The sequence below is a fragment of the Cetorhinus maximus genome, chromosome 10 (genome assembly GCF_964194155.1).
Source record: "Cetorhinus maximus chromosome 10, sCetMax3.hap1.1, whole genome shotgun sequence".
Classification (NCBI taxonomy): Eukaryota; Metazoa; Chordata; class Chondrichthyes; order Lamniformes; family Cetorhinidae; genus Cetorhinus; species Cetorhinus maximus.
In genome coordinates, this window is record NC_135888.1 from 5650694 (window position 1) to 5673622 (window position 22929).

The 22929-nt window shown below is 45.7% G+C and overlaps 1 protein-coding gene across 1 annotated transcript in view; it reads left to right on the forward strand.

The window, feature by feature from the left end:
- Positions 1–22929, forward strand: part of adgrd2 (adhesion G protein-coupled receptor D2) — a 191064-nt gene that overhangs the window by 148780 nt on the left and 19355 nt on the right. The window contains exon 25 of the mRNA XM_078551262.1: positions 18404–18434. Within this exon, the coding sequence (XP_078407388.1) occupies positions 18404–18434 (31 nt within the window). The remainder of the gene's footprint in view (positions 1–18403; positions 18435–22929) is intronic.

The following is a 22929-nucleotide window of genomic DNA, read 5'->3' on the forward strand; positions in this document are numbered from 1 at the left end:
CCCCCACCACCTCTAGTGCCTTTTATAATATGGCGAGGCGACCAGATCTGTACTCAGTACTCCAAGGGCCCAGAACCCTCGGCTCGGCGAGCGGGGGCGAAAGGACGCACGGTGACGTTGGGCGTGCGTCCCGACATCGTGGCGCGTCATTCAGAGTTTCAGTGTGGCGGGCGTGCACTCAGGTCAGCTGTGTGCACCCACCGAACTGTCAAAGGCCAATAAGGCCAGTTAACTCTCAATTAAAACAATAAACTGAGCTGCCCGTCCGACCTTAAGGTTGGCGGGGTGTGGGGGGGCGGGGGAGGGTGGGGGGAGCGGGGGGGGGTGCGGGTGGGAGGAGGTGGGGGTGCAGGTGAAGAGCCCAGACGGCCTTCGCATTTTTCATGGAACCTCATCCACGGGCAGGATGAGGTTTCATGAAGGTTTTTAAAGTGTTTGAAAAAAATGTTATTAAAATTCCCAGACATGTTCCAGCTCATGTGACAGTTTCACATATCTGAAAAAAAAAATTTTTCCTTTATTAAAATGTTTTAAACTTAAACTAATCTCCCTGAGGCAGCTCCGTGCCCTGACTCAGGCAACCCCCCAGTTCAAACCCCCCCCACCCAAAAGGGAGCGCTCAGCGCTTCCAGGTGGGCATCACGCTGGTTGGTCCGCCCACGTAAAATAGCGGCACCCAGCCAATCGCGGGCGGTGATCGGCTGTGCTCATACCTGCTCCCACACAACCCCCCAAATTCTCCCCCAAGTGTCGTCTAAGACTTAATGGAAATTTGGCATAACCTCTCTACTTTTTAAGTTTACCTCTCGTGAAATCAACCCTAGTGCTTGATTTGCTTTAGTATAGATTTATCAACCTGCTTCACTACTTGTGGTAATTTATGCATTTGTACTCCCACATCCCTTTGCTCCTGTACTCCATCAGAGGTTTTATTTCTTTCAGAATTTATATTGTACCATAGAATAGATATGCATAATTTAAGAGCTAAAAAACTGCTAGTTGTTTAAAAGAGTTCAAAAGGTTTAGCCTAGTGAAAATAGTGGCCAGGATTTTGCAATATCAAGGCATCGAAAGGGACCTGCTTATCCACTTGAGTTCTTAAAGTTATTTTGCAAGGACAGTTACTGAAAGCGCGAGTTGGAACTGGCACAGCGAGGCAGACTGGGACAGGACAAACAGCTGTGTACCTCTTTAACCAATCAGATTGAACAATCGTAAAATTAACAGCACAAGGGCCGAGAAGGAAGTCTAAAATAGAGCGGGAGAATTCAATGTCAAATCACGTACAGAAAGAGAAATAGAAAGGAGTGAAAGTTTGGATTAAGAAAAATAGAAAAACAGACAGAAAGGAAAAGGTTTTTAAAATTACATATAAGCTCTTACAGTTTTGAAATCTCCAACAGCAATTGATTCCTGAAGGAATGAGACTCCACACTTGTGATGGTTTATTTTCAGTGCCAGAGAGATTAAGTGACACTAATTAACACTTAGCACATCAGCGGAATCTCTGAGAGATAAAAACCTCCCTGTGTCTGAATCCAGGCTTAATTAAATAAGCATGTATCTTAGCTGGCTCCAAGACAGGATCTTTGAATCACTCCAGACTATTCTAACTTGCTGTATTGAATTTAGCTTGTATCTACTGTGCAAATACAGCAGCTCTATGTTGTATGTTCAGTGGGTCTCACGAAGTGGCTCTGACTCTTGAATGGTTGAATATTAAGCGTTTGTTGATAACACGTAACTTTGTAAATATACAAGGTATAGCCGAAGCTATGAGTGAACTCCATGCTTACTTCTAACCAGGTCTCTGTCCAGTCCACAGCTGACCCTAGTCTCAGGTTATGTGTCTCTTTACATCACACTATGGGCAGTACTGTTTCCCAGCCCTGCATTAACCGTTGCTTTGGCAGGTACCCTTATACTACACCTCCCTCAAGTCTTTATCCAATGTAATTACATTACAATTGTGCTACAACCCCCCTCCACCCCCACCCTCTTCTTCCCCCCCCCCCCAAACCCCTCAAGCCTTTGATGTTATACATTCAGATAGTCTGACGGCCCTGACAATTCTCCCAGATCCTGTCCTGGTCACATTCGGAGGAGTGGTAGGTTCTCTTGATTCGGGGAAACTTCTGTTGATTCGGAGTTTGAGTTGTCACCTGGCACTTGGTTGTCTTATAATTCTCTCAATTATATGATTGGAGGTTCACCTCGAGAGATGAAGAGGAGGCTCCTCCTCTTCCTCCTGATCATACCTTGCAGTGTATGGATGAGGTATGACCTTGGCTGGTCATTGTCTCTCCAGACAATGATGCCCTCTCTTTCAAGGTCCTTGATCCACACCCTGTCCCCTTTGTGTAACTGGCGCAGCTTTCTAGTGCGGTACCTTCTATTGTAGGCGGAAACCAGTCACTGCCTGTAGGATTGTTCTCAGTCCTGAATGTTTCGGTGGTCCTTGACTGCCAACCCTGGGATTAGTTTCTTTGGCAGAATTGGGAGTTGGATGTGGAGTTTTCTGCCCATCAGGAACTCTGATGGCGCTAATTGACATTGCAGCAGGGTGGATCTATAAGTTAAAAGCGCCATAGAGAAGTCATCGTTCTTTCTCAGAAGAGAAATGATGTGGACTCCCCTTTCCGCCTCATTGTTCGATTGTGGATAACCTGGGAAGCTACACGGTGTTGAAAGCTGTAGCCAATGGCAAATTGGGTGAGGTATTCATTTGTGAATTGTGGGCTAATATCGGACACCACTTGGTCCAGGATGCCTTGGCTCACAAACTTTTTCTTCAAAGATCTCCCGACTGCCTCAATGGTCGTCGTGTGTAATTGATTCACCGCGATTCATCAGGAGAAGTAGTAAACTGCGATGAGAAAGCACTTGTCATTACAGACGAATAGATCGATTCCCAAGTGTTCCCATGGCCTGGTAGGGAACTGTGTGGGGATGAGGGGCTCTCTCTGATCCTGCTTATGCAGTGCACACAACTGGCAGTTTGCGATCATTTCTTCAATGGCCCTTGATATGCCCGGCCACTATACCGCAGATTGGGCACACGCTGTGCACTTTGTAATGCCCAGGTGGCCTTGGTGAATTTTTTGGAGAATCTCCAGCTGAAGGGGAACTGGAATGACCAAACACTCATTGTTTACGAGCAGATCATCTATCAAGGTGAAGTGTTTCAGCTGTTCAAACCAAATTTTCATGATGCTGCCGCCTGGTCTCTGCTGTGACCGCCCTTGTTGACAGGAACGGTGGATGGGGACACACTCATCTCGTATCTCCAGGCGGATTAGCTGAAGTCTCCCTGCGATAGTCATAAAACTCCTTGCAAGGTCACGTGACTGCGAGATCTTCTCTGTGTCTGACAATCCTCTAGATGCACAATATATTGGTCGGCAACATCCATCCAGGTGTTCCTGAAATAAAACTGTCCCTCGGCCTGTGGACAAGGCATCTGCTGCTACAGTATTGGGCAGGGATAGATCATAATGAGCCAGGATATCGGGTGAGAGCAGTGTGGCTTTGATGTGTCCAAACGCTTGCTCCTGGTGCACATCCCAGCACCAAGCCTGGCCGTTTTGAGAAGGTATCACAGGGTATCTGTGAACTGCGCCAGGTTGGGTAGAAATTTCGCCAACTGGTTCACCATGCCCAGAAATCTCTGTAGGTCTGGAATAGATGATGGGGTTGGGAACACTCTGGTAGATTTTGCTTTTTGTGGGTCCGCCTAGATGCCTTTGCTGGTGTCAGTGTGCCTGAGAGCTGCAGCGAGGTTTTGGAGAACTCACATTTCTCATTTAGCTTGCTTCCTGCGAGCTTTCTAGGACAGACATGAGCCTCTTGCCACGTTCCTCAACGGCCATACTGTGGACTAAAACATCATCCATATGGCGGATGACACTCTCCAGGCCTTGTAAAAATGGCCGACATTGTGCATTGACAAGTCTTGGGCGCCGAGGTAATGCCGAATGGCAAACAATTGAAACAGAATCTGCCAAAAATGGTACTAAATGTAGCCAGCAATCTGGACTCCTTGTCTAGTAGAAGTTGCCAGAAGCCGCTGTGAGCAGTCCCACATTAACCCTTGCTGTGCCAGATACCCTTAGACTACAATCCATTCAGTGAGTTTCAGTGGTGAGGTAGACAGAGAGATGCAGTTTCAGTGAAGCTAACTATGGAATGGCATAACTCAGACAGCAACATTTTGATATTTGAGCTTAACTGATTATTTCCCCCTTGCCTGAAGTTGCTGTTTGTGGTGCACGCTGTCCACCTCTCTGCTGTTTTGGCAGCAAAATCTGGCCCAATGATTCTTTTTTTTCCTGTTGTGTTTATGTAACCTGAATGATCAAAATTATTCTTCCAATGGTGGAGTTATACAAACCAAGAAGTTCACATATCCAATCCACACTCTGTGCTGGGTTACTTGACCTCACCTGGAGTTATGGTCGCTACAGTAACTCTGGGCTAAGAGCAGAAAAACTGACACCCTTTCTGGAAATGGGTGTGTACAGATGTTTGGCAAAGACAAGTTAAAACATGATAGCCCTGTCCACATGGTCAAACATTCTCCTGATATTCATTGTCCAGGTTTGTGCATGAATAGTGGTAGTTTGGCCAGGAACCAGGGGTAACCAGCCAGAACTTATTGAACCATGCCCTATTAACTATTACAAACCCATCTCGCAAAACTTGGAAGAAGAAAGTCTCACTGCAATATGGAAGATGGCACTTTTTTGAAAAAAAGGCTTTGAATAGTTTGTTACAAATGCTAAGAGTTGAACACAAGTTCAGATTTTAAGTATTTGAGTCTTATTTTGTTCATGGCATTTGAATCCCTTCATTTTATTACAACCTCGCAACAGAGGTTAAGCCAGCTATTCCGTTTTTTCCCTCCTGCATACATGACAAGGTGTATTACAGTCACACACTAAGAAATGAAAGGTTAGCGTTTATGTAGCATCTGTCATGACCTTAAGATTCCCCAAAGCACATTACAAACAACAAATTACTTTCGAAGTGTAGTCATGCTGAAATGTAGGAAAGAATTGTGCACAAACTCCTACTAACGGCAATGTGATAATGAGCAGATAATCTAGTGTTTTTTAGTGATATTGATTGATGGATAAATATTGGTCAGGACACTAAGGATAACTCCCATGCTCCTCTTCAATATAACGTCATTGAATCTTTTCTGTCCACGTGAGAGGACAGACAAGGCCTAAGTTTAATGCCTCATTCAAAAGAACAACGCCTCCAACAAGAGTTTTTTGATATTAAATTGAGAATCTAGACACAAAAAGATCTTGGTTTGAATTCTGGAGTTCACAAACTGGTTACTCCCATCTCAGCCATCTAATCAATGGGTTCATATAGTTTGGGAAGTGCTGGCATAGTATACAGAGGACTGACCAGAGGGAAGTCTCTGGGAAATTGGATTAACAGTTCAGACACAAGTGAGTTAGCATGGCTGTTCTTTTTCTGTAATTCGCTTTAATATGGTGGAGATTTGTAGATTTATTTTTGCAACAAATTAGCTTAACATATCAGTGTTGCAGCTCATCAAAAATGAGTGAAATGCAAATTGCTAATCTGAATTCTTGTAGTTTTTGATTCACATCAGGAAATGTTTAAAGTTAAGTCTTACTGAGAAGAACAAGTTAAAAGGAAGGTGGATTTGCAAGAATATGAGGAATAATCTATGACTATCAATATCCTGGGGGGGTTACCATTGACCAGAAGCTGAACCAAACCAGCCATATAAATGCTGTGGCTACAAGAGCAGGTCAGAGGCTGGGAATTCTGCAATGAGTAACTCACCTCCTGACTCCCAAAGCCTGTCCACCATCTATAAGACACAAGTCAGGAGTGTGATGGAATACTCTCCACTTGCCTGGATGAGAGCAGCTCCAACAACACTCAAGAAGCTTGACACCTTCCAGGACAATGTAGCCCACTTGATTGGCACCCCATCCACCATCTTAAACATTTGCTCCCTCCAACACCAATGCACAGTGACAGCAGTGTGTGCACCATCGACAAGATGCACTGCAGCAACTCACCAAGGCTCCTTCGACAGCACCTTCAAAACCAGTGATCTCTACTACCTAGAAGGACAAGGGCAACTGAAGCATGGGAACACCACCGCCTGCAAGTTCCCCTCCAAGTCATACACCGTCCTGACTTGGAACTCTATCGCTGTTCCTCCACTGTCGCTGAGTCAAAACCTTGGAGCTCCCTCCCAAACAGCAGTGAAATTAGAGATGGGTAACAAATGGTGGCTTAACCTGTCCACATCCCGTGAAAGAGGTTTTAAAAGTCTGGGAGACCAAGCCTCATCAGTTAGACATAAATAAGCCCAGGAAGATGTGCAGCAACTAGAAATGAAAAGAAGAAAAGAGTAATCGAGACAAAACAGCAACATGGGCAGATCAAAGAGAGAGTAGAGAGAAGAATTGAAGAATATATTCAGTGTTTATAAAATAATTCTAGTTGTTAAATGAGTTTTGTACATAAAACATTGCCACCAAATGCATTTGACTATAAAGGTTGCTCTGAACAAGAAAATCAAGTGAAATATTATGTTAACGACCTCTTACCATGAAACATTTTGAAGAATGTATACGCTTCTGAAATCAATAGGGTCCACAAGAGATAAATTTGTTAAAAGACATAATTTAAAAAATCATACAATGGCTTTATCTTCTGTAAATTCGTGGGTTCATTTGTAGTGCACTGAACCTTTCTAATGGGAAATGTCGTAAAATATGCACATATTAGGTGTGATCAGATCTGTGGCCTTTCAGTTGGCTTTTTAATAACTATGAACCCTGGAACTGTCCAAAGCTTTGGAACTGTCAGGTGTGATTTTATTATTAACTTCACCGCTGGGGGTTTAATTCAATGTGCAACTCGTGATGTATTAAACTTCACTTGTTACTGCTCTAAGGAGATCAAATAGAATCCATAATAGATGTGCCATTTACTTGAGGATTTGTTTCAGCACTCTTTAGATGAGTGTTAATTAAACCCACAGTGACCCCAATTTGTGTTAATTGTAATTTGACACAGCTGGGGGTCAGGAACAGCATCACCATGTGACTCTGAACAGAGCATGTAACTATTGTATTTGCATACTTTGTTCTTCTGCCTCTTAATATGTATCTGTATTGAATATGATTGGCTAAATTGTGGATAGATTAAATCATTTCTTACTTGTGATATTTCACAATCCTAGAAATCTTCTTTTTTTGCACCCTCCAGAAGTGAGGAGAAATATGCGACCTTTCCAAACGCCCTTGTGCCATCTATTTTTATATAAAATAAGAATGTAAGGGCTTGTTTTACAAGGCCTCTCTCTCAGCAGCGAGTCTGGCTGGGGGCAACACTGGGACATACACTTAATAACCCAACCCAAAAGGGGCAAAGCCATAGGGGACCTCAGGGTGAAGACTATTTTTGAGCTGTGTGAGTGATCGTACTACATACCAGTCAAGGCCTCATTGCATGTTTGAAAAAAATACAAGGGCTTTATTTACTTTGCTGGATTTGCTGGTTGTTTAGGCAGAACCTGTCCTTGATGTTGAGATAATTTGTACAAAATTGGTGAATGACAATTCTTAGGCCTGCCTGCTCAAATGGAATTCTTAAAGATTTCAAGTCCATGAATCTGCAATATTCTCCCAGTCTTACTTTTGTTTGCATTTATGCCATGCATTATTTGAGAAGAGGGACTCGATGGGCCGAATGGCCTAATTTCTGCTCCTGTGCCTTATGGTCTAACTGCTCAGATATTCCTTCACCTTCTGCTCCAAGGTAATGTTTGAGTACTGCCTTCTTGCCATCAGGACTTTCCTGCTGTGTGGACACGTTTATCAAAATCCATCTGGTTTAAATATTGCAATGAAGATCACTGCCACACGTCTGAGGTGGTGCTTCTTACATAGGTAAACCTAACCTCCTATACAGGTCAGATAGGATTGAGATTGTCGCATACCCAGGAGTGGGGAAACAAGATATATTGCAATGACATCCTAGTTACATGGAGAAATTAATATTATGGGCATTAAATGCACATAAAATTTGGGTTTGGAAATCTCCACTTGTTCATATTAATGGCCAGAATTTTTTGTTCCAGTTGACAGTGGGCATCATGGTGGACGGCAGGGGGGGGACGACAATTTGGCGGCAAGGCCAAAAATCTGTTTCACGCCATGGTGAAACCAGATGGCGATTGTCCGCTCCACCCGTCAATGGTGGGCTGCCTTTCCCACCACCCAAATTCAATACTTTAGCATCTCATTATAAGGCCCTGCCCACCGGAACCATCCCCCCCTCCCCCCACCCCCCCCCACGCGGGATCATCCAGGCACATAAGCGTGATTGTACACCAACGTGTTTCACAACAGCGTTTAAAAGGCCTGCACCCGCGAGATGCACCTTCGAGGAGACGTCGGCGGTGAGTGCCCACTAACGCTGTGCAGTGCCCGGGAGGGTCACCCGCTCGACTTCAGGGAAGAGGCGTTCAGGCGAGGGCCCAGGCAAGTCGCTTTTACCCGGCTGGCTGACAGTGCGGTGCCAGGGTAAGGGCTGCCCTGCGGTTGAGGCGAGTTGGCGGGGGGGCAAGGCAGCACAGTCTGATGGTGGTGCACAAGCACGTGGGGGGGAGGGAAGCAGCCACACATTAGGGAAAACTTGTATAAAGTGAGTATTCTCCCGCAGCTGAGACAGTTCAGGCGCAGCCACATTGACATACGTGGAGCCGGGTCTCTAGCCTATCTGCCAACTCAAGCAACGCAGAGACGTGAAAGTGCCACCAATTGCTCCTGAACTTTGCACCCCTCGGACACACTGCAAATTAATGAGCATTTTAGGGGGCTGCAGAACAGTTGGACAAGTGGGCAAGTTGTGGAATCCTCTTATGAAATCTGGCCAGGGAGTAGTCACTGGTGGAGGTGCTCACAGCCCCTTGCAATGTCAGCATTGAGTTTTGGACCCATCTCCCCCATGGTTCAAGCTAACAGTGCAGCCTTGCAGTGTGGGTTAGGAGAATGCCTGTGCCTGAGCTGAGAGCACAGCCTGCAGTCCAGTGGGCAAAGCTGCTGCCAATCGGTCAGGTGGACTGTGGGGTGGAGGTGGGTGGGGTTTCGGGCAGCCACGCAACACATTAAACTCTAGCCATCCAAGTGGTGGCCAGCACTCTCCAGAATATGTTAATGAGCCTCAAGATGGAGCTGGAGTTACACGTGTAAGCATGAGAGGCCCCTGGGAAACCAATGCTAACCCATTGTCTCTCTCTCCTTCATCCTGCTGGAGGAGTACATCAGGAGCACGGAGCCTGGTGACCTATCTGTATGTCTCATGGCTTACAGAGAGTGGAGACAAAGGAGAAGAGAGCAACAGAAGCGTCTGGCTGAGCACAGGGAGGAGCAGCACCCTCAGGGAGAAGGGGCGGCCGTGGCTGAAGAGCCCCGGTGAGCCTCAGCGGGCCAACGCCTAGCCAGACCCAGGGTCTACATTCCTGCAGATGGCCGAGAACCAGTGTCGCTGAAGACTGTGCATGTCCAGTCAACTGGTCGATCACATCTGCCACCTGCTGCAGGATTTGGAGCCACTGGGACATGGAGAGCAGCCACTGCCTGTGGCTGTAAAAGTGACCACGATGCTCAATTTTTACGCCAGTGGCACCTTCCAGGACTCCACAGGTGACCTCCATGGTGACCTCTGCGGGATCTCGCAAACCTCCATGCAAATGCATCCAGGAGGTCACGGGTGCCATGTTCGCAACTTTGTGCATTTCAACCGGGATCAGGAAAACCAGGAAGGAAGAGCGCTGGGATTTACGCAGATCTCCGGTTTCCTACAGTTGCAGACTGCACTCATGTGGCACTTAGACCTCCGTCACAACAAGGGGTCAACTAGGTCAACCACAAGGGCTTCCACTTGCTGAATGTTCAGCTGGTGTGTGACCACCACAAACACATCCTGCAACTCTAGGCACAATTCCCAGCTACTGGCCATGACTCCTACATTCTCAGTTGGTCTCAGATCCCTGACATCTTCCAGGGTCCGCAGAGGCTGCAGGGTTGGCTCCTCGGGGATAAGGGCTACCCACAGAGGCTGTGGCTGATGACGCCCGTGTGTCAGCCTCAGACTGCAGCAGAGCGACGCTATAATGAGGCTCATGCTGCAACTCGCACCCCGGTGAAGCAAACCATCGGGATGTTCAAAATGAGGTTCCGGTGCCTGGGCCTGGTCTGGTGGAGACCTGTAGTACAGTCCACAGAGGGTGTCACACATCGTCATCACCTGCTGCGCTCTTTACAACCTGGCGCTGCAACGGGGAGAGGAGCTGGCTGAGGAGAAGATGGAGGAGCTGCACGTCTGAGGAAGACGCCGATGGTGATGACGATGATGAGGCCCTTGAAGGCAGCAATGACAGCAATGAGGCCATCGCATTGTCCAGATGGGGCAGGTGCGCTCAGGAAGCCCTCATTGCCGCTAGATTCATGGAGGATGATGACGAGATGCTGTGAGGAGACTCCATAGATCCTCACATCACATCTGTGAACGTTTGACTCCTGTCTGGCTGATGGCAGCGCACATACCCTCTGTCATGGAGACGCAGTGGATGCCCATAGTCCCTACATTCCAGGAGACTGGTGGTGACATGCAGTGGGGACACTCCATAGCTTATTTGAATGTCTGACTCCTGTCTAGCTGATGGCAGACCGCCTGCACTCTCTGGACAGGGTCAGATCATGGAGATACAGATGGAGATGCTCCTGATCCTATGACATCCCTTCATGAGCTGAACCCTTCAGGACCGGACTGTCACCGGACAGAGAGGCTGATGGGATGAGGAACCAGCTGCACCTCAAAGGTGCTGAGAACACACACAGTGACAGACTCTGTGCCATCGGCCCAGAACATTCTGACAGCAATGATAAGCCCCATCGAGGTGCAGGCGTGACTGATATGTCCAGTGACTGTGAAGGTGCACCATCAGTGTGCTGGGAAAGTTGCACAAAGCACAGGGTAATGGCCCTGGACTGAGACAGCCGCCTTTATCTTGTGCAGTGACCAAGCTTTCACTTACGAACATACGAAATGGGAGCAGAAGTCGGCCATTCGGCCCCTCGAGCCTTCTCCGCCATTCAGTAAAATCATGGCTGATCTGTTTGTGTTTCAAGTTCCACATTCCCATCTACCCCCCGATAACCTTTGCATAACAAGAATCTATCTACCTCTGCCTTAAAAATATTCAATGACTCCGCCTCCACCGCCTTCTGAGGCAGAGGGTTCCAAAGTTGCACAACCCTCTGAGAGAAAAAATTCTCCTCATCTCTGTCCTAAAAGGGTGACCCCTAATCATAAAACAATGCCCCCTAGTTCTGGACTCACCCACAAGAGGAAACATCCTTTCCACATCCACCTTGTCAAGGCCGTTCAGGATCTTTTATACTTCAATCAAGTCATCCCTCACTCTTCTAAACTCCAGTGGGTACAAGCCCAGCCTGTCCAACCTATTCTCAAAAGACAATCCGTTCATTCCAGGTTTCAATGTAATGAATCTCCTCTGAACCATCTCCAATGCATTTATATCCTTCCTTAAATAAGGAGAGCAAAATTGTGCACAGTATTCGAGATGCAGATTGACACAAACACTGCTTATCATAACCAGGACCCATAGACTGAGTGACTTTGATGGGAGTTTATTTACAATAATTAATATTATGTACAAGTGTTTAACACCCATACCCACGTGGTGAAACTACATTTTCTTAACCTTTCTAGCCTTGCCGCTACATCATGGTGCTCCCCCGACACCCACAGCGGAGGTGGAGACAGCCTGCTGACCACTACACCCTGTCTGTGATGATCTTGATGGGTGCCCTCTGGAGGGCCCTGGCCTGCATCCGGAATCCTGCTGTGGACAGTGGTACCCTCCTCGGCTTTTGGTGCTAGAGCTGCTGGGGTCACAGGAAGAGGGGATTCTGATGGGCCGGACATCCCGGAGTGGGTGGTTGGCCCTGGGGTGTGAACTTGCTGATCCTCCCCCTTATGGATGCCCTAGGGCCTCTTGTTGATACCTTGAGGAGAAGGGGAAGCTGGAGTGAGATCGAGCTGCCTTGTACCCCTCTCGTGTTGGCACTGTTGGAGGCCAACTATGGCATCATCGATGGAGTTCAGCCCATGCAGCAGTGCAGGACCAATGTCCTGGACCAACGTCTCCTTGGCAACCGCCATCCGAGTGTTGACCTCGGTCCATTGGCATGCCAGCACTATCACCTCAGACTGAAGACAGATGGACTCCTCCATCGTGCCTTGCAATCTGAGGAGTGCAGCGGACATCCCTTCCTGATGTTCCCGAGCTTGCCTTTGCAGCTCCAGCAACTGAGGTATGACCGAGTGTAGAGTGCACCTCATCTGACCTGGATTCAGCAGATTTCTGACCTCCAGCAGTCCTCCAAGTGCCAGACACCTGGGAAGCCCCTGCCGCCGCCTGCTGTTGATCAGACAGTGCGATGTGCTCACCAGATTGTGACCCTGAGCTTATCCCAGAGCTAGGTCCCACCGAGGCGTGTGCCTCTGCGCTGGTGGAGGGTGTGGGTGAGCGACTGTGACGGGTCTTCAATGAAGGTGTCATCAGATTCTTCTTCCGAGGTGTCTTTGGGGCTTGAATCAAGGATCCTGGGTCTTGGACCCCCCTCGGCTGTTTCCCACAGGTGCCTGCGAAAGCAGGGTGAGATAATTAGTGCATTGGTGAAGGTTTTCAACAGATGTCTGGCTGCGGTAAAACTGGAGGCAAAGGACACGCCAAGTCCAAGATTCACTCGTCCAGAGCCAGTGTCCAGTTCCCTGTCGGACGCATCCACCGGTTGCTGGGCAAGGGCCCCTATGCCGAGCGTGTCGGGGCCGGAGCCCCTGTCCATCTGGCCGCTGTCCTCGAGCACCTGATGGCTGAGATCCTCCAGCTGGCCGGCAACGCGGCCTGGGGCCAACATAAAGACCCGCATCCCCCCCCCGGCCACCCGCAGCTCACCATCCACAACGACGAGGAGCTCAACCAGCTGCTGGGAGGGGTCACCATAGCCCAGGGTGGGGTCCTGCCCAACATCCAGGCTGTGCCGCTGCCCAAGAAAACCGGCCACCCCAGCAGGGTTTATGCCTGAAGGGGTGAGATCAGATAAAGATCAGGGGACTGCAGAACAGGGGAACCACGGCATGGATGTCTGATGGATGTTGCGCTGTGGACCCTCACTTGGTTGAGCACTGCCATCCTCACCACAGCCAAGGAACGGTTCAGATCCTCGCCGGCCAGCTGGATGACTCTATTTTCAAAGCCTGTGAGGACTTTGATGTCAGGCATTCCTCCACCAGTCTGTGACCTCTCCCTCTTGTTGTGTGCCAGCTTCTCCTGGATGGAGAGAGTGTGAGCAGGATGCCTGCCAGGCCAGATGATAAGGATGCCTGGCATGTGTGGGTGGTGAGTGGTGCCATGGACCAGATGAGGACACAATCCACAGGACAGATGAAGATGTGTGTGAGAGAGTGAATGGTGATGTCCCTTGAACGGGCAGTGAGTGAGATCCCTGTGGATGTGTGATGGGCTTGTGAGGTGTGTGAGCTGAGAGTGATGAGAAGAGTGACTTACCCTGGCGGAATGGAGGAGATCGTTTACCATCTTTCGGCACTGGGTGGCTGGCCGTTGGCACTGACCACCAATCCCTCCCATGCTGGATTTGTCACCTTGCTGGCTGGTCTTTGCCCAGCCTGGGGGTAGAGAACTTCACAGCGGGTCCTCCACTGCGTCCAGTAGGCGCTCAAGGGAGGCGTCACTAAGTTTGGGGGCAGCATGTTTCCTCACCTTGGCAGCCATGAGTTTCCAGCAGCTTCCAATCCCTTAGAGAGTGCCAGCTCTGCGCAGGGGTGTGCTTTAGATATGGCGCCCGGTTTACTGAAGGCCTGAGGTGACAGCGGGGCGGGTGAATCAGAGCCCCCCCCCCCTCCGCCAGCGATCTGGCGCGTTTCCTGGGAATGCATTGTTTATGAGGCCGGATGCGCTGGGAACGGGACGAAACGGCGCGAAAAGCCGCCATTGCGGCCGGAGGTTAAAACGTCCTTTCTCCCGTCCATCAGTGCACTTAGTGCAAATCTGGGAGGATTCGCCCAATGTAACTCAACCACTTGACTATGGGTTTCACATCACTAACTTTACAGTGTAAATAATTGCCCAGCCTGACAGCAGAGGGAGCCTTTGATCTCTCATGCACACCACTAGGCGACAACGCTCATCAGTGTGGCCTCTTAAAATAAATACATTTCACCATTATACTTCATTAGATCCAAGCCCACTGTTCATGTGAACGCTTCAGATTTCAAGTTGGTACATTGAGCAAGCCTGATGACTACAGTTCTTAGTGGGAACACCTAGATATAAGAAAACAAAGTAAGAAGGGTGAATTAAGATGTTTTGGCTACTAGCTTCAGCTGGTCACATATTGAATGGTGATTAAACTAAGTTGCTTTATTGCTCTGTAGGTTTTGAGAGCCCATTGGCAATATCTGAGAATTGAAGCTTCCCTAGGGTATCTCTGCCTTGTAAACACTTGAATTTCAAAGGCACAATACCCTGTACTGTCAGAATGTGGAAAATTTCAAAATGTATATTTGTGTTCCATTTTGCTTTATCTTTTCGTGAGTGAAGATGTTTTGTCCTTCAGATTTGCTGTGAGTGTTATACAACTCAAAGCACTGCAGTGTTGACAGAGTTGGCCCATTTTGATCACTGAATTTATTTGTTCCCCGCATGCTTTCCAATTGGTGAAATCAACTGCAGATTTATCTCACTTAAACTAATGGAAATGCCAAACAGGGAGCAATAAGTAGTAAATTTCTGAAGCACAGTCTGTGAAAACTCTGCATGGTTATACTGTTTTAAACAGCAATTTGCAGTGATAATTATTTTCTTGTCACATCTTGAGGATTTCTCTGTCACCGCCAATCACTGGGCAAGAGGCTTATCCAAAACAGCCTGTTTTATGGTGTCTGCCAATCCCACTCAGAAGGATTTCACGAGCAGTTTTGCTGTCAGTTTTTACCCTGTGAGTTTTTCTCTTCCTCTTGGCCTTTCTCCCAGGTGACCGAGCTGAGATTCACCAACTTTAGAAGCACAAGGATGTCACCCTGTTCTACCATTCCACCCAGCAGCAGCTGCTATCCTATGGTCATACTTTGTATTGCATTTGGCTAGGAATATGTTGCAATATTCGTGTCAGTATCTGTGGGCATTTTTGGAATAGGAGCTCTTAAGTGAAGAGGTTGTTCCCCTCTGATTTGAACTTTTCAATCCAATTTCAATCCAAGTTCTGACACGTCATATATTCAGCTTATCCTTAACTGCAGTTAAAAATATGTAAATCCTTGTTTTATAACAAAGATCAAAAGTGGTACTTTTTTCCATGCAATCATAAAGTAGAATTAAATAATAAATTGAGATAGATTCAATTCATTTTTTTCCTGAAAACATATTTTTAAAAAATATGTGTGAATTCAGAGCTCACACCCTTGTCCTTTTTTATCTCACATGACCCTTCTACCCTCGTTGTCTCAATCACTGACCAGCCATTTTTCTCATGAGCTCTGCCTTACTCCTTCCAAACCTATGTCCTTCTGCATCTCTCTAGGAAAAAATTCTCCCCCAAGTCATTTACAACTGCACTTTCCAACTTTAGTCTTCCGTTTGTCAAGATGCTTCTGCAGCTGTCAACTTATTCAACCACTTTCTCACCTCCACCTTTGATGTCCTAGTCCCCAGCAAAATGTTTACTACCTCACATCCTGGTCATTGCCCCTGGAAGTTCAAGGAGCGTATATCAGATGCACAACTGTTTTAGCCATTCACCACAGAATCTGACAAGCAAATCAAGCACCAACAATCCTCATGTTCCTCTGCCAAAAGCAAACACTACACAAGGACCATTCTGGAGAGCAAACATCATCCATCCTCAACCTCCCTGCAGCCTTTGACATGGTCAAACACACCTTTTTTCCTCCAATGCCACTTTCCCATTGTGCAGCTTAATCAGACTACCCTCAAATTACTAAATCTTATTCTTACTCATCCAATTAGGCAGATGATCTCCAGAAATGGCATTCCTTTGCTCTCCTGCACTGTTATCTCTGGATCCATCATTGACCTTCTCCTCTTCCTCATGAGATTGTCTTCCACATGTATTCTGGTGATCCCCAGTTCCATCTCTCCAGTAACTCTCTTCGGACCCCCACAGGATCTGTGGTGTCAGACTGTTTTTATCTGATATCCAACCTTGAATGAATTGCCGTTTTCTCCTGCTAACATTTGGAAAATCAAAGCCATTGTCTTCGGTTCCTGCCATAAAATGCATACCCCTTCGAATGATTTAATCTGCCCCCTCAGCCAACAGCAGACCAGCCAGACTGTTAAAACTTTGGCAACATATTCGACCCCAAACTGAGTTTCTGAATCCATATCCTCTCCATCACAGAGACCACTTACTTTTACATATGAAGCACTCTTGCCTCAGCCTATCTGCAACTGAACCCCTCATCCATCCTTCACATCCTGATCAAGCTACTGCAACGCCCTTGGTCGTCTGTGAATTCTCCACTCTCTCTAAACAATCAACTCATTAAAAACTCTGCGGCCAATCCCTTCAAGAGCTTGCTGCTTCCATCACTGTAACCTTCTCCATACCCCCTTCCAAACTCTCCAACCCGTTCCTATTATACCACCATTGGTGGCCATGTCTCCAACTGCCTATGGTCCCATGTTCTGGAATATTCTTCCTAAACTCCTCAAGTTCTTTGCTTATCTGGCCTCCTTCAAAACCCTTCTTATCAATCACATACTTAATCAACTTTTTGGTCATCATCCTAATAATCTCCTTCTTCAGCTCAGAGTTCTTTTTTTTACATTTCTGTTCAGTGTTTTTGAATGTTTTTTTTTCAAATGTAAGAGCAACTTGTTCTTAAAAATGTATTTGTTCTCACCTCATCTTTTCTGATTGTCTTTGTTTGAAGAAGTCTTTTGCTAATAATGTGAAATCCATATTACTATTGTGTTGCAAATAATTCAGGCAAAGAAGTTCATCTTAAAGCATTGTTCGGTAATATTATTGAATTACTAATTTATTTTTAAATAACCATAATTGATGTATTACATAAAACTGTCACACCAGAAAATTTCAACCTAAGTAAAGCAAGAATATAAATGATTTCCAGTGACCTTGGCAACAATGGGCAGTTGTACTGAAGCACTGTGACTAGTGTAGATTTAACATCACATAAACTTAGTTTAAAATATTTCCTTTGTCATGAGCTGTTTCCACCTCTTTTTGATTTCAGTTAGGCAGCTGGCTTCTTCAAGATGAATTTAGATTAACACATTTTTAAGACATATCACATGTGTTAGACCTTTGAAAGTGCACAACATCCATTGTAAACGTTGAATTGATGTATAGAAGGAGACAACTATGCTTGAATGATGCGATACAGAAAATGAGAAAGTGAAACATTTCAATCAGAGCTGAAATGCTCTTATATTGAATCTATTCCAAAACCCCTCTTTTCCCAGTGCAGTCCTGATATGTTGGTGTGCGCAGTGCCTACAGTACACATCACTACTAAGAACAGTTCATTATTCCAAACAACATTACTAATTAAAAATTAAACTCTGTTTTCTGAAATTTTGCAATTTGCTTGTGATGTTTTGGATGGGATACCCATAGAATTGAATATTTTAACTTCAATGTAGGTAAGTGTAAGATGGTCCATTTTGATAGGAAGAATAAGAAGGTCCTTGGAAAATAAGTGTCTAAATTGGCTGGAGAAAAAGAGGGATCTAGAGGTACAACACATACACAATTCATTAAAAGTTGTGCTGCAAGTTGATGAAGCCATGAAAAGCCAACAAAGCCTCTGGAATTCCTTTCTGAAGGGATAGAATTGAGAAGTGGAGAAGCTACGTTAATGTTATGTATGATTGTGGTTGGGCTACATTGGGAGTACTGCGAACAGTCCTGGTCTCCATCTTTAAAAAATGATATAAAGACACTGAAGAAGGTGAAAAAATGATATACTAGAATGACACTCAAGCTTAAAGGTTATACCTATCAGCAAATATTGAACAGGCTAGGGCTCCTTTCTCTGGAACAAAGACTGAGGGGGTGACCTGATAGAGGTCCTCAAAATTGTGCAAGTTTTGATAGGATAGATGTGGAGAAGATGTTTCCACATGCAGGGAAGACCCGAACTAAGGACCAATTATGTCATACTGTGTAAGATATGCTGTGACAATATTACATATTCTGTTACATTTGGTTGTGTTTCATTGTACAAATTCTTTTTTTTTTAGGAGATTCAGCTGACAGCATTCAGAGTATCAGGTATGTCTAATTTACAGCACTAATGGTTTCCTGCTGTAGTGGAAGGAACTACATTTTGCTGCACCTCACAATGAGCCCTGAATTCTAAATCCAGTGTACTCCTGTAGTGATGTGTACATGCAATGTGATGGTGGCACATGTACCAGCATCTGGGATGAATGTTTTTAAATAAAGACATTTTTCATGGAATCTATAATTTACTAAGTATAATCACAGCTTTGATTAAGGTTTGCTATTGTAACCTGAGCAAATTCAGTTCTATTCAATGGGAGATGAAATTAATTTCAGGCAGAGTTGGAAAATGGTTAATAAGTGCATAAGAAACTCATTTTGCACTCTGCCCAATGTCCTTTATAGTTGATCCCAATGAAAAATAGAATTGGGTGGAGTGCAAAAATAACATTAGGGAAGATATTTGCCCCAGTCAAATTTCACCTCAAAGTAACTATTAATAAGTGCCCCCAAATTCCAAGCCCTTTTTTAATGTGTTTGATATTATTTTGATGTTAGAGCAATTTAGTTCCTTTTTTAAAATTTAAAACGAAAATTAAATGAATATTCTTTTTTCATTCTGCCTTTGCTTTCCCTTTTCTAGATTGCTTTATTCCTTCTAATGTTTGTTGTTCAAGACACATGCAGGAGGTCCCCTGTCTATATGAAGCCAGTTGTTCAATATGCCTTACAGGTGGTTTGGAATCTCTTAGGGTTTAGTATTCCTCTTGATATTACCTTACAGATGATGGTCCCCAAACACTGTTTCCACTCTGGTACACTCTAGACATAACTATGGCCAGGGGTACTGTGGAATGGACTTTGCCCCATATGCGATCTCAATGGTGTAGGCCCCACTAATGGTGGGCAAAGAGACCTCCCCTTGGCAAACTGTGCTCCCACTGCAAACCATGGTGGGGTCAGCAACAGAGTCTGGGACTGGCACGTCCCAGCATTTGTGCTGTGATGCCACTCCAGTGGATTTTCAGATTTTCAATACCTTTCCTGATGCTATTTACAAAATACAATAAACATGATTGTTATTTTTAATTTAACTGTAGAAATTTAAACAGTGAGTTTCAAAAGGAGTAACATATTTCCTTCTGGACTGAGGTCAGGGTAGATGTTTGCCACTCCCGTCCTTTGGCTTTATCATTTAGCCATTGACTTGTCCTCAATTTGGTCAGTGTACACATGCCCAGTTATGGATATTTAATTTGTAGTGACTTTATTTTCTGAATGTTGTGCTCATCAATGTGAAGGATCTCCTATTTGGATTTCCTATTTGGATACGCATTCTTAGCATCAAACACTTGCAGTTAGATAAACAGTAAAGCTTACTCCTCCATGTGGCCCCAGTATTGGATGTTAGCCTTAGAAGGGAATAGATAGATATCCAACAATGGCCATCAGACCAAACTAATGTTATTTTGCTAACAGAATGACTCTGGAATGAGATGCTGCAGCCACATTTTGTAAGGTCCATTACGGCTGTACCAAATCGGTAGATTTTCATCTTCTCCACCTGAGCGATAGTCTGGTGGAGTGTATCACTCACCCTTTATAGAACCCACCAGAATTATGGTCCATTGATGACAATTTCTTCGACTGAAGCAGTGAATCAGATTCATTTGCCATAACTAGTTTGTGTCAGGTTGAATTGCTTCAACTGGGACAAAATGTAAGAGGGATTTTTAAGTCACTTCAATAGCCTCCATTTTCTTCTCCATCCTGCCACTTTTGGATTTTAGCATCACTGCTTTGGCAATAAATGAGGTGCTCATCAGACTCAATGAGTATCTCACAAATTAATGCAAATTGGGATCCCATGACATCAATGGGAACCTGATTGGATTTTAATAAAGGCCGGATTAAACCAGGTTGATAGCCGTTGGAAGGATGAGGGGCCACCCAGCAATTTAAGTAAACCATCCTTTTTGGAGTCACAGGAGTAGAGAATGTCAGCATTAGAATTGCCCATTTCAGACAGAGGGTACACCATTTAAATGCTTATTTGGGTGAGATCAGCCTGCACTCTATTTCCAATGTTCAGATATCCAGTGTGTTATATATATAGTATTATCTGTAAATAGCTAGGAACTAATTAGCTAGGAGTTAATTGATGTGTGTAAGTGTTCCAGGGGTCCACGTTTCATAGCTGCACTAGGGAGTTATGTGATGTGTACAGAATGAGTTCAATCCAGTCCTCCTTTGCACCAGACAGCATGGCAAAATTAAACATAAAGAGTTATTGATCTTTCTAAGTTTAAAGTGTGATTATTAACAACATCTGAGAAACAGAAGACAACAATAACACAGTATGGTGGCAGCAAAAGACTGTGAGTAATTCTGAAGTATTTGATATTAATTTAGTGCTGATTTGGAAAATCGACACACATTAGTGCCAGAAGAGAAACTTAATGGGCAGGATTTTCTCCCCGTCGGGGACGAAGTTGAAGGGCGGGCGCACAGAGGCGCGCTTCCAATCGGCGCCCCCAGGGGGCGCGGCGCCATTTCACGTGGGCATGCCAATTATGGGTGGGCTATGTGCTCCCTGTGTGGGCAGGGGAATCCCAAAATCAAGAGTGTGCTCTTTTGCGCATGCGCACGAAAGAGCGCACTCATCTCCCTGAGGCTAAGTGCAGCCTCAGGGAGATCGGCCCTAAATGTCAAAAAGCTAAAAATAGAAAAATAAAATTTCCCTAACATGTCCCCTCATGTGACACTATCACGTGAGTTGGGACATGTCCATAATTTTTACAAAAACTTTATTAACATTTTTTAAAATCCACTTAAAACCTCATCCCGCCGGTGGATGAGGTTTCATACTTTTTCTAAATCGCCCCGGGGCTCCTGGCTTGCCCGCCAACCTTAAGGTTGGACGGGCAGGTCCTTTAATTACTTAATTGACTCTGTCAATGTCCTCAATTGGCCATTGACAGGTCAGCGGGCGCACAGCTGATTTTGCTGCGCCCCCGCCTACCTGAAAATTTAAATGGGGCGCGGTGACGTCGGGAGTTCTGCCCGAGATCACCGCGCGTCATTTTACCCGTCGGCGAGCGGGCCCCACCCCCACTCACCGACGCGTAAAATCCTGCCCAATGCGTCGTCCAAAACGAGAAATGAAATGTCGGCTGGCTCAGCAACGAAGGCACAGTTGCAGCCCACAATGAATTGGGAAGCTGGTAATGTTGTAGAGGCATTTGTGAAGCTTAAACACAAGTGTGGATTGACATTCAGAGGCACTAGCAATGAAGAGAGGGTCAGCTATATCCTTCTGTGGGCAGGTGATAGAGGATTAAATTGATTTAACAGCTGGGAGCTTACTGAAGAGGACAGCAAAGACTCAGACAAAATTTTTGAAAAATTCAGCACCCATCTCCAGCCAAAATCGAATCATCGGATCCAACAGTATGAAGCTCAAAGCCTCAGACAGGAATTAGGTGAGCTGATTGGTAACTTTCTAACAAGATTAAAAAATGCGGCCAGGAAGTGTAAGTTTGAGAACACAGATGAAAGGCTGACCGATCAACTAATTTTGGGTTCTGCGCACCCTGAAGTAGGGTGAGCGCTAATCGGAAAGGACAAGCTGGCAATATAGCAGGCTGTAGATGGTACCAGAGCACATGAAGCCACAAACAGGCAGATGAAGGCACTGAGTATCAGAGTGGCTAACCTTGAGTGAGCCAAGAGAGAGGTGGCAGGGTTGATGCAGGGTAGTAGCAACAACAGAATGTACAACAAACAGAGAAAGACGTGCAGGAGCTGTGGGTGACCACATGAATTGACAGACGGAAGGAAATGTCTCGCGCACAGATCAACCTGCAGAGATTGTGGAAAGGCCAATCACTGGGTAAAGATGTGCAGAACAAAGATAGAAGGTGGCAGACGAGGCACCAGAGCCAGAATAACTGGGTGAATGGACAGGGAAAGGAACCAAAACATCCACACCCTGGAAAATGACGGTGAGCCTGAGAACAGAAGAGACCTAGGAACCACTCAACGCCATTAAATAGCTGGATGTGACAGCTCCCAGAGAAAAGAAATTCACACAACCATTCAGATCAGGAAGAGGGTGAGACAAAAGCCCACAGCAATAAATCAGAAGGTGAAGATTGTAGCTGGAGCGCAGAGTAACGTCATCTCACTCAGACTATACCAGAAGATCTTTCCTGAAAATTTGGAAGAAAATGATTATCCGAAGAAAGGCGTACTGAGACCGAGCAATGTCATGGTGATGGCCTACAGGGGAACTGAGATTCGACAGCCAGGAACAACCCAAATCAGGGAGACACACAAAGAAAAAGATGTTGGCCCCTAACCTCTGAGTTCTGGGGCACCATGCCTGGGGGATGCGCTGGGGGATGAGCTGAGGGACCTTCCCAGGGAAGTTCACACTTCCATTAGGCAATTGCCCTGCACTGGGAACCACCCAAAACTATGATTTAAATCCCCAAATTCGGATTGTTCTTAAAGTAATTGTTATCCAGAAAAGGTTAGAAGA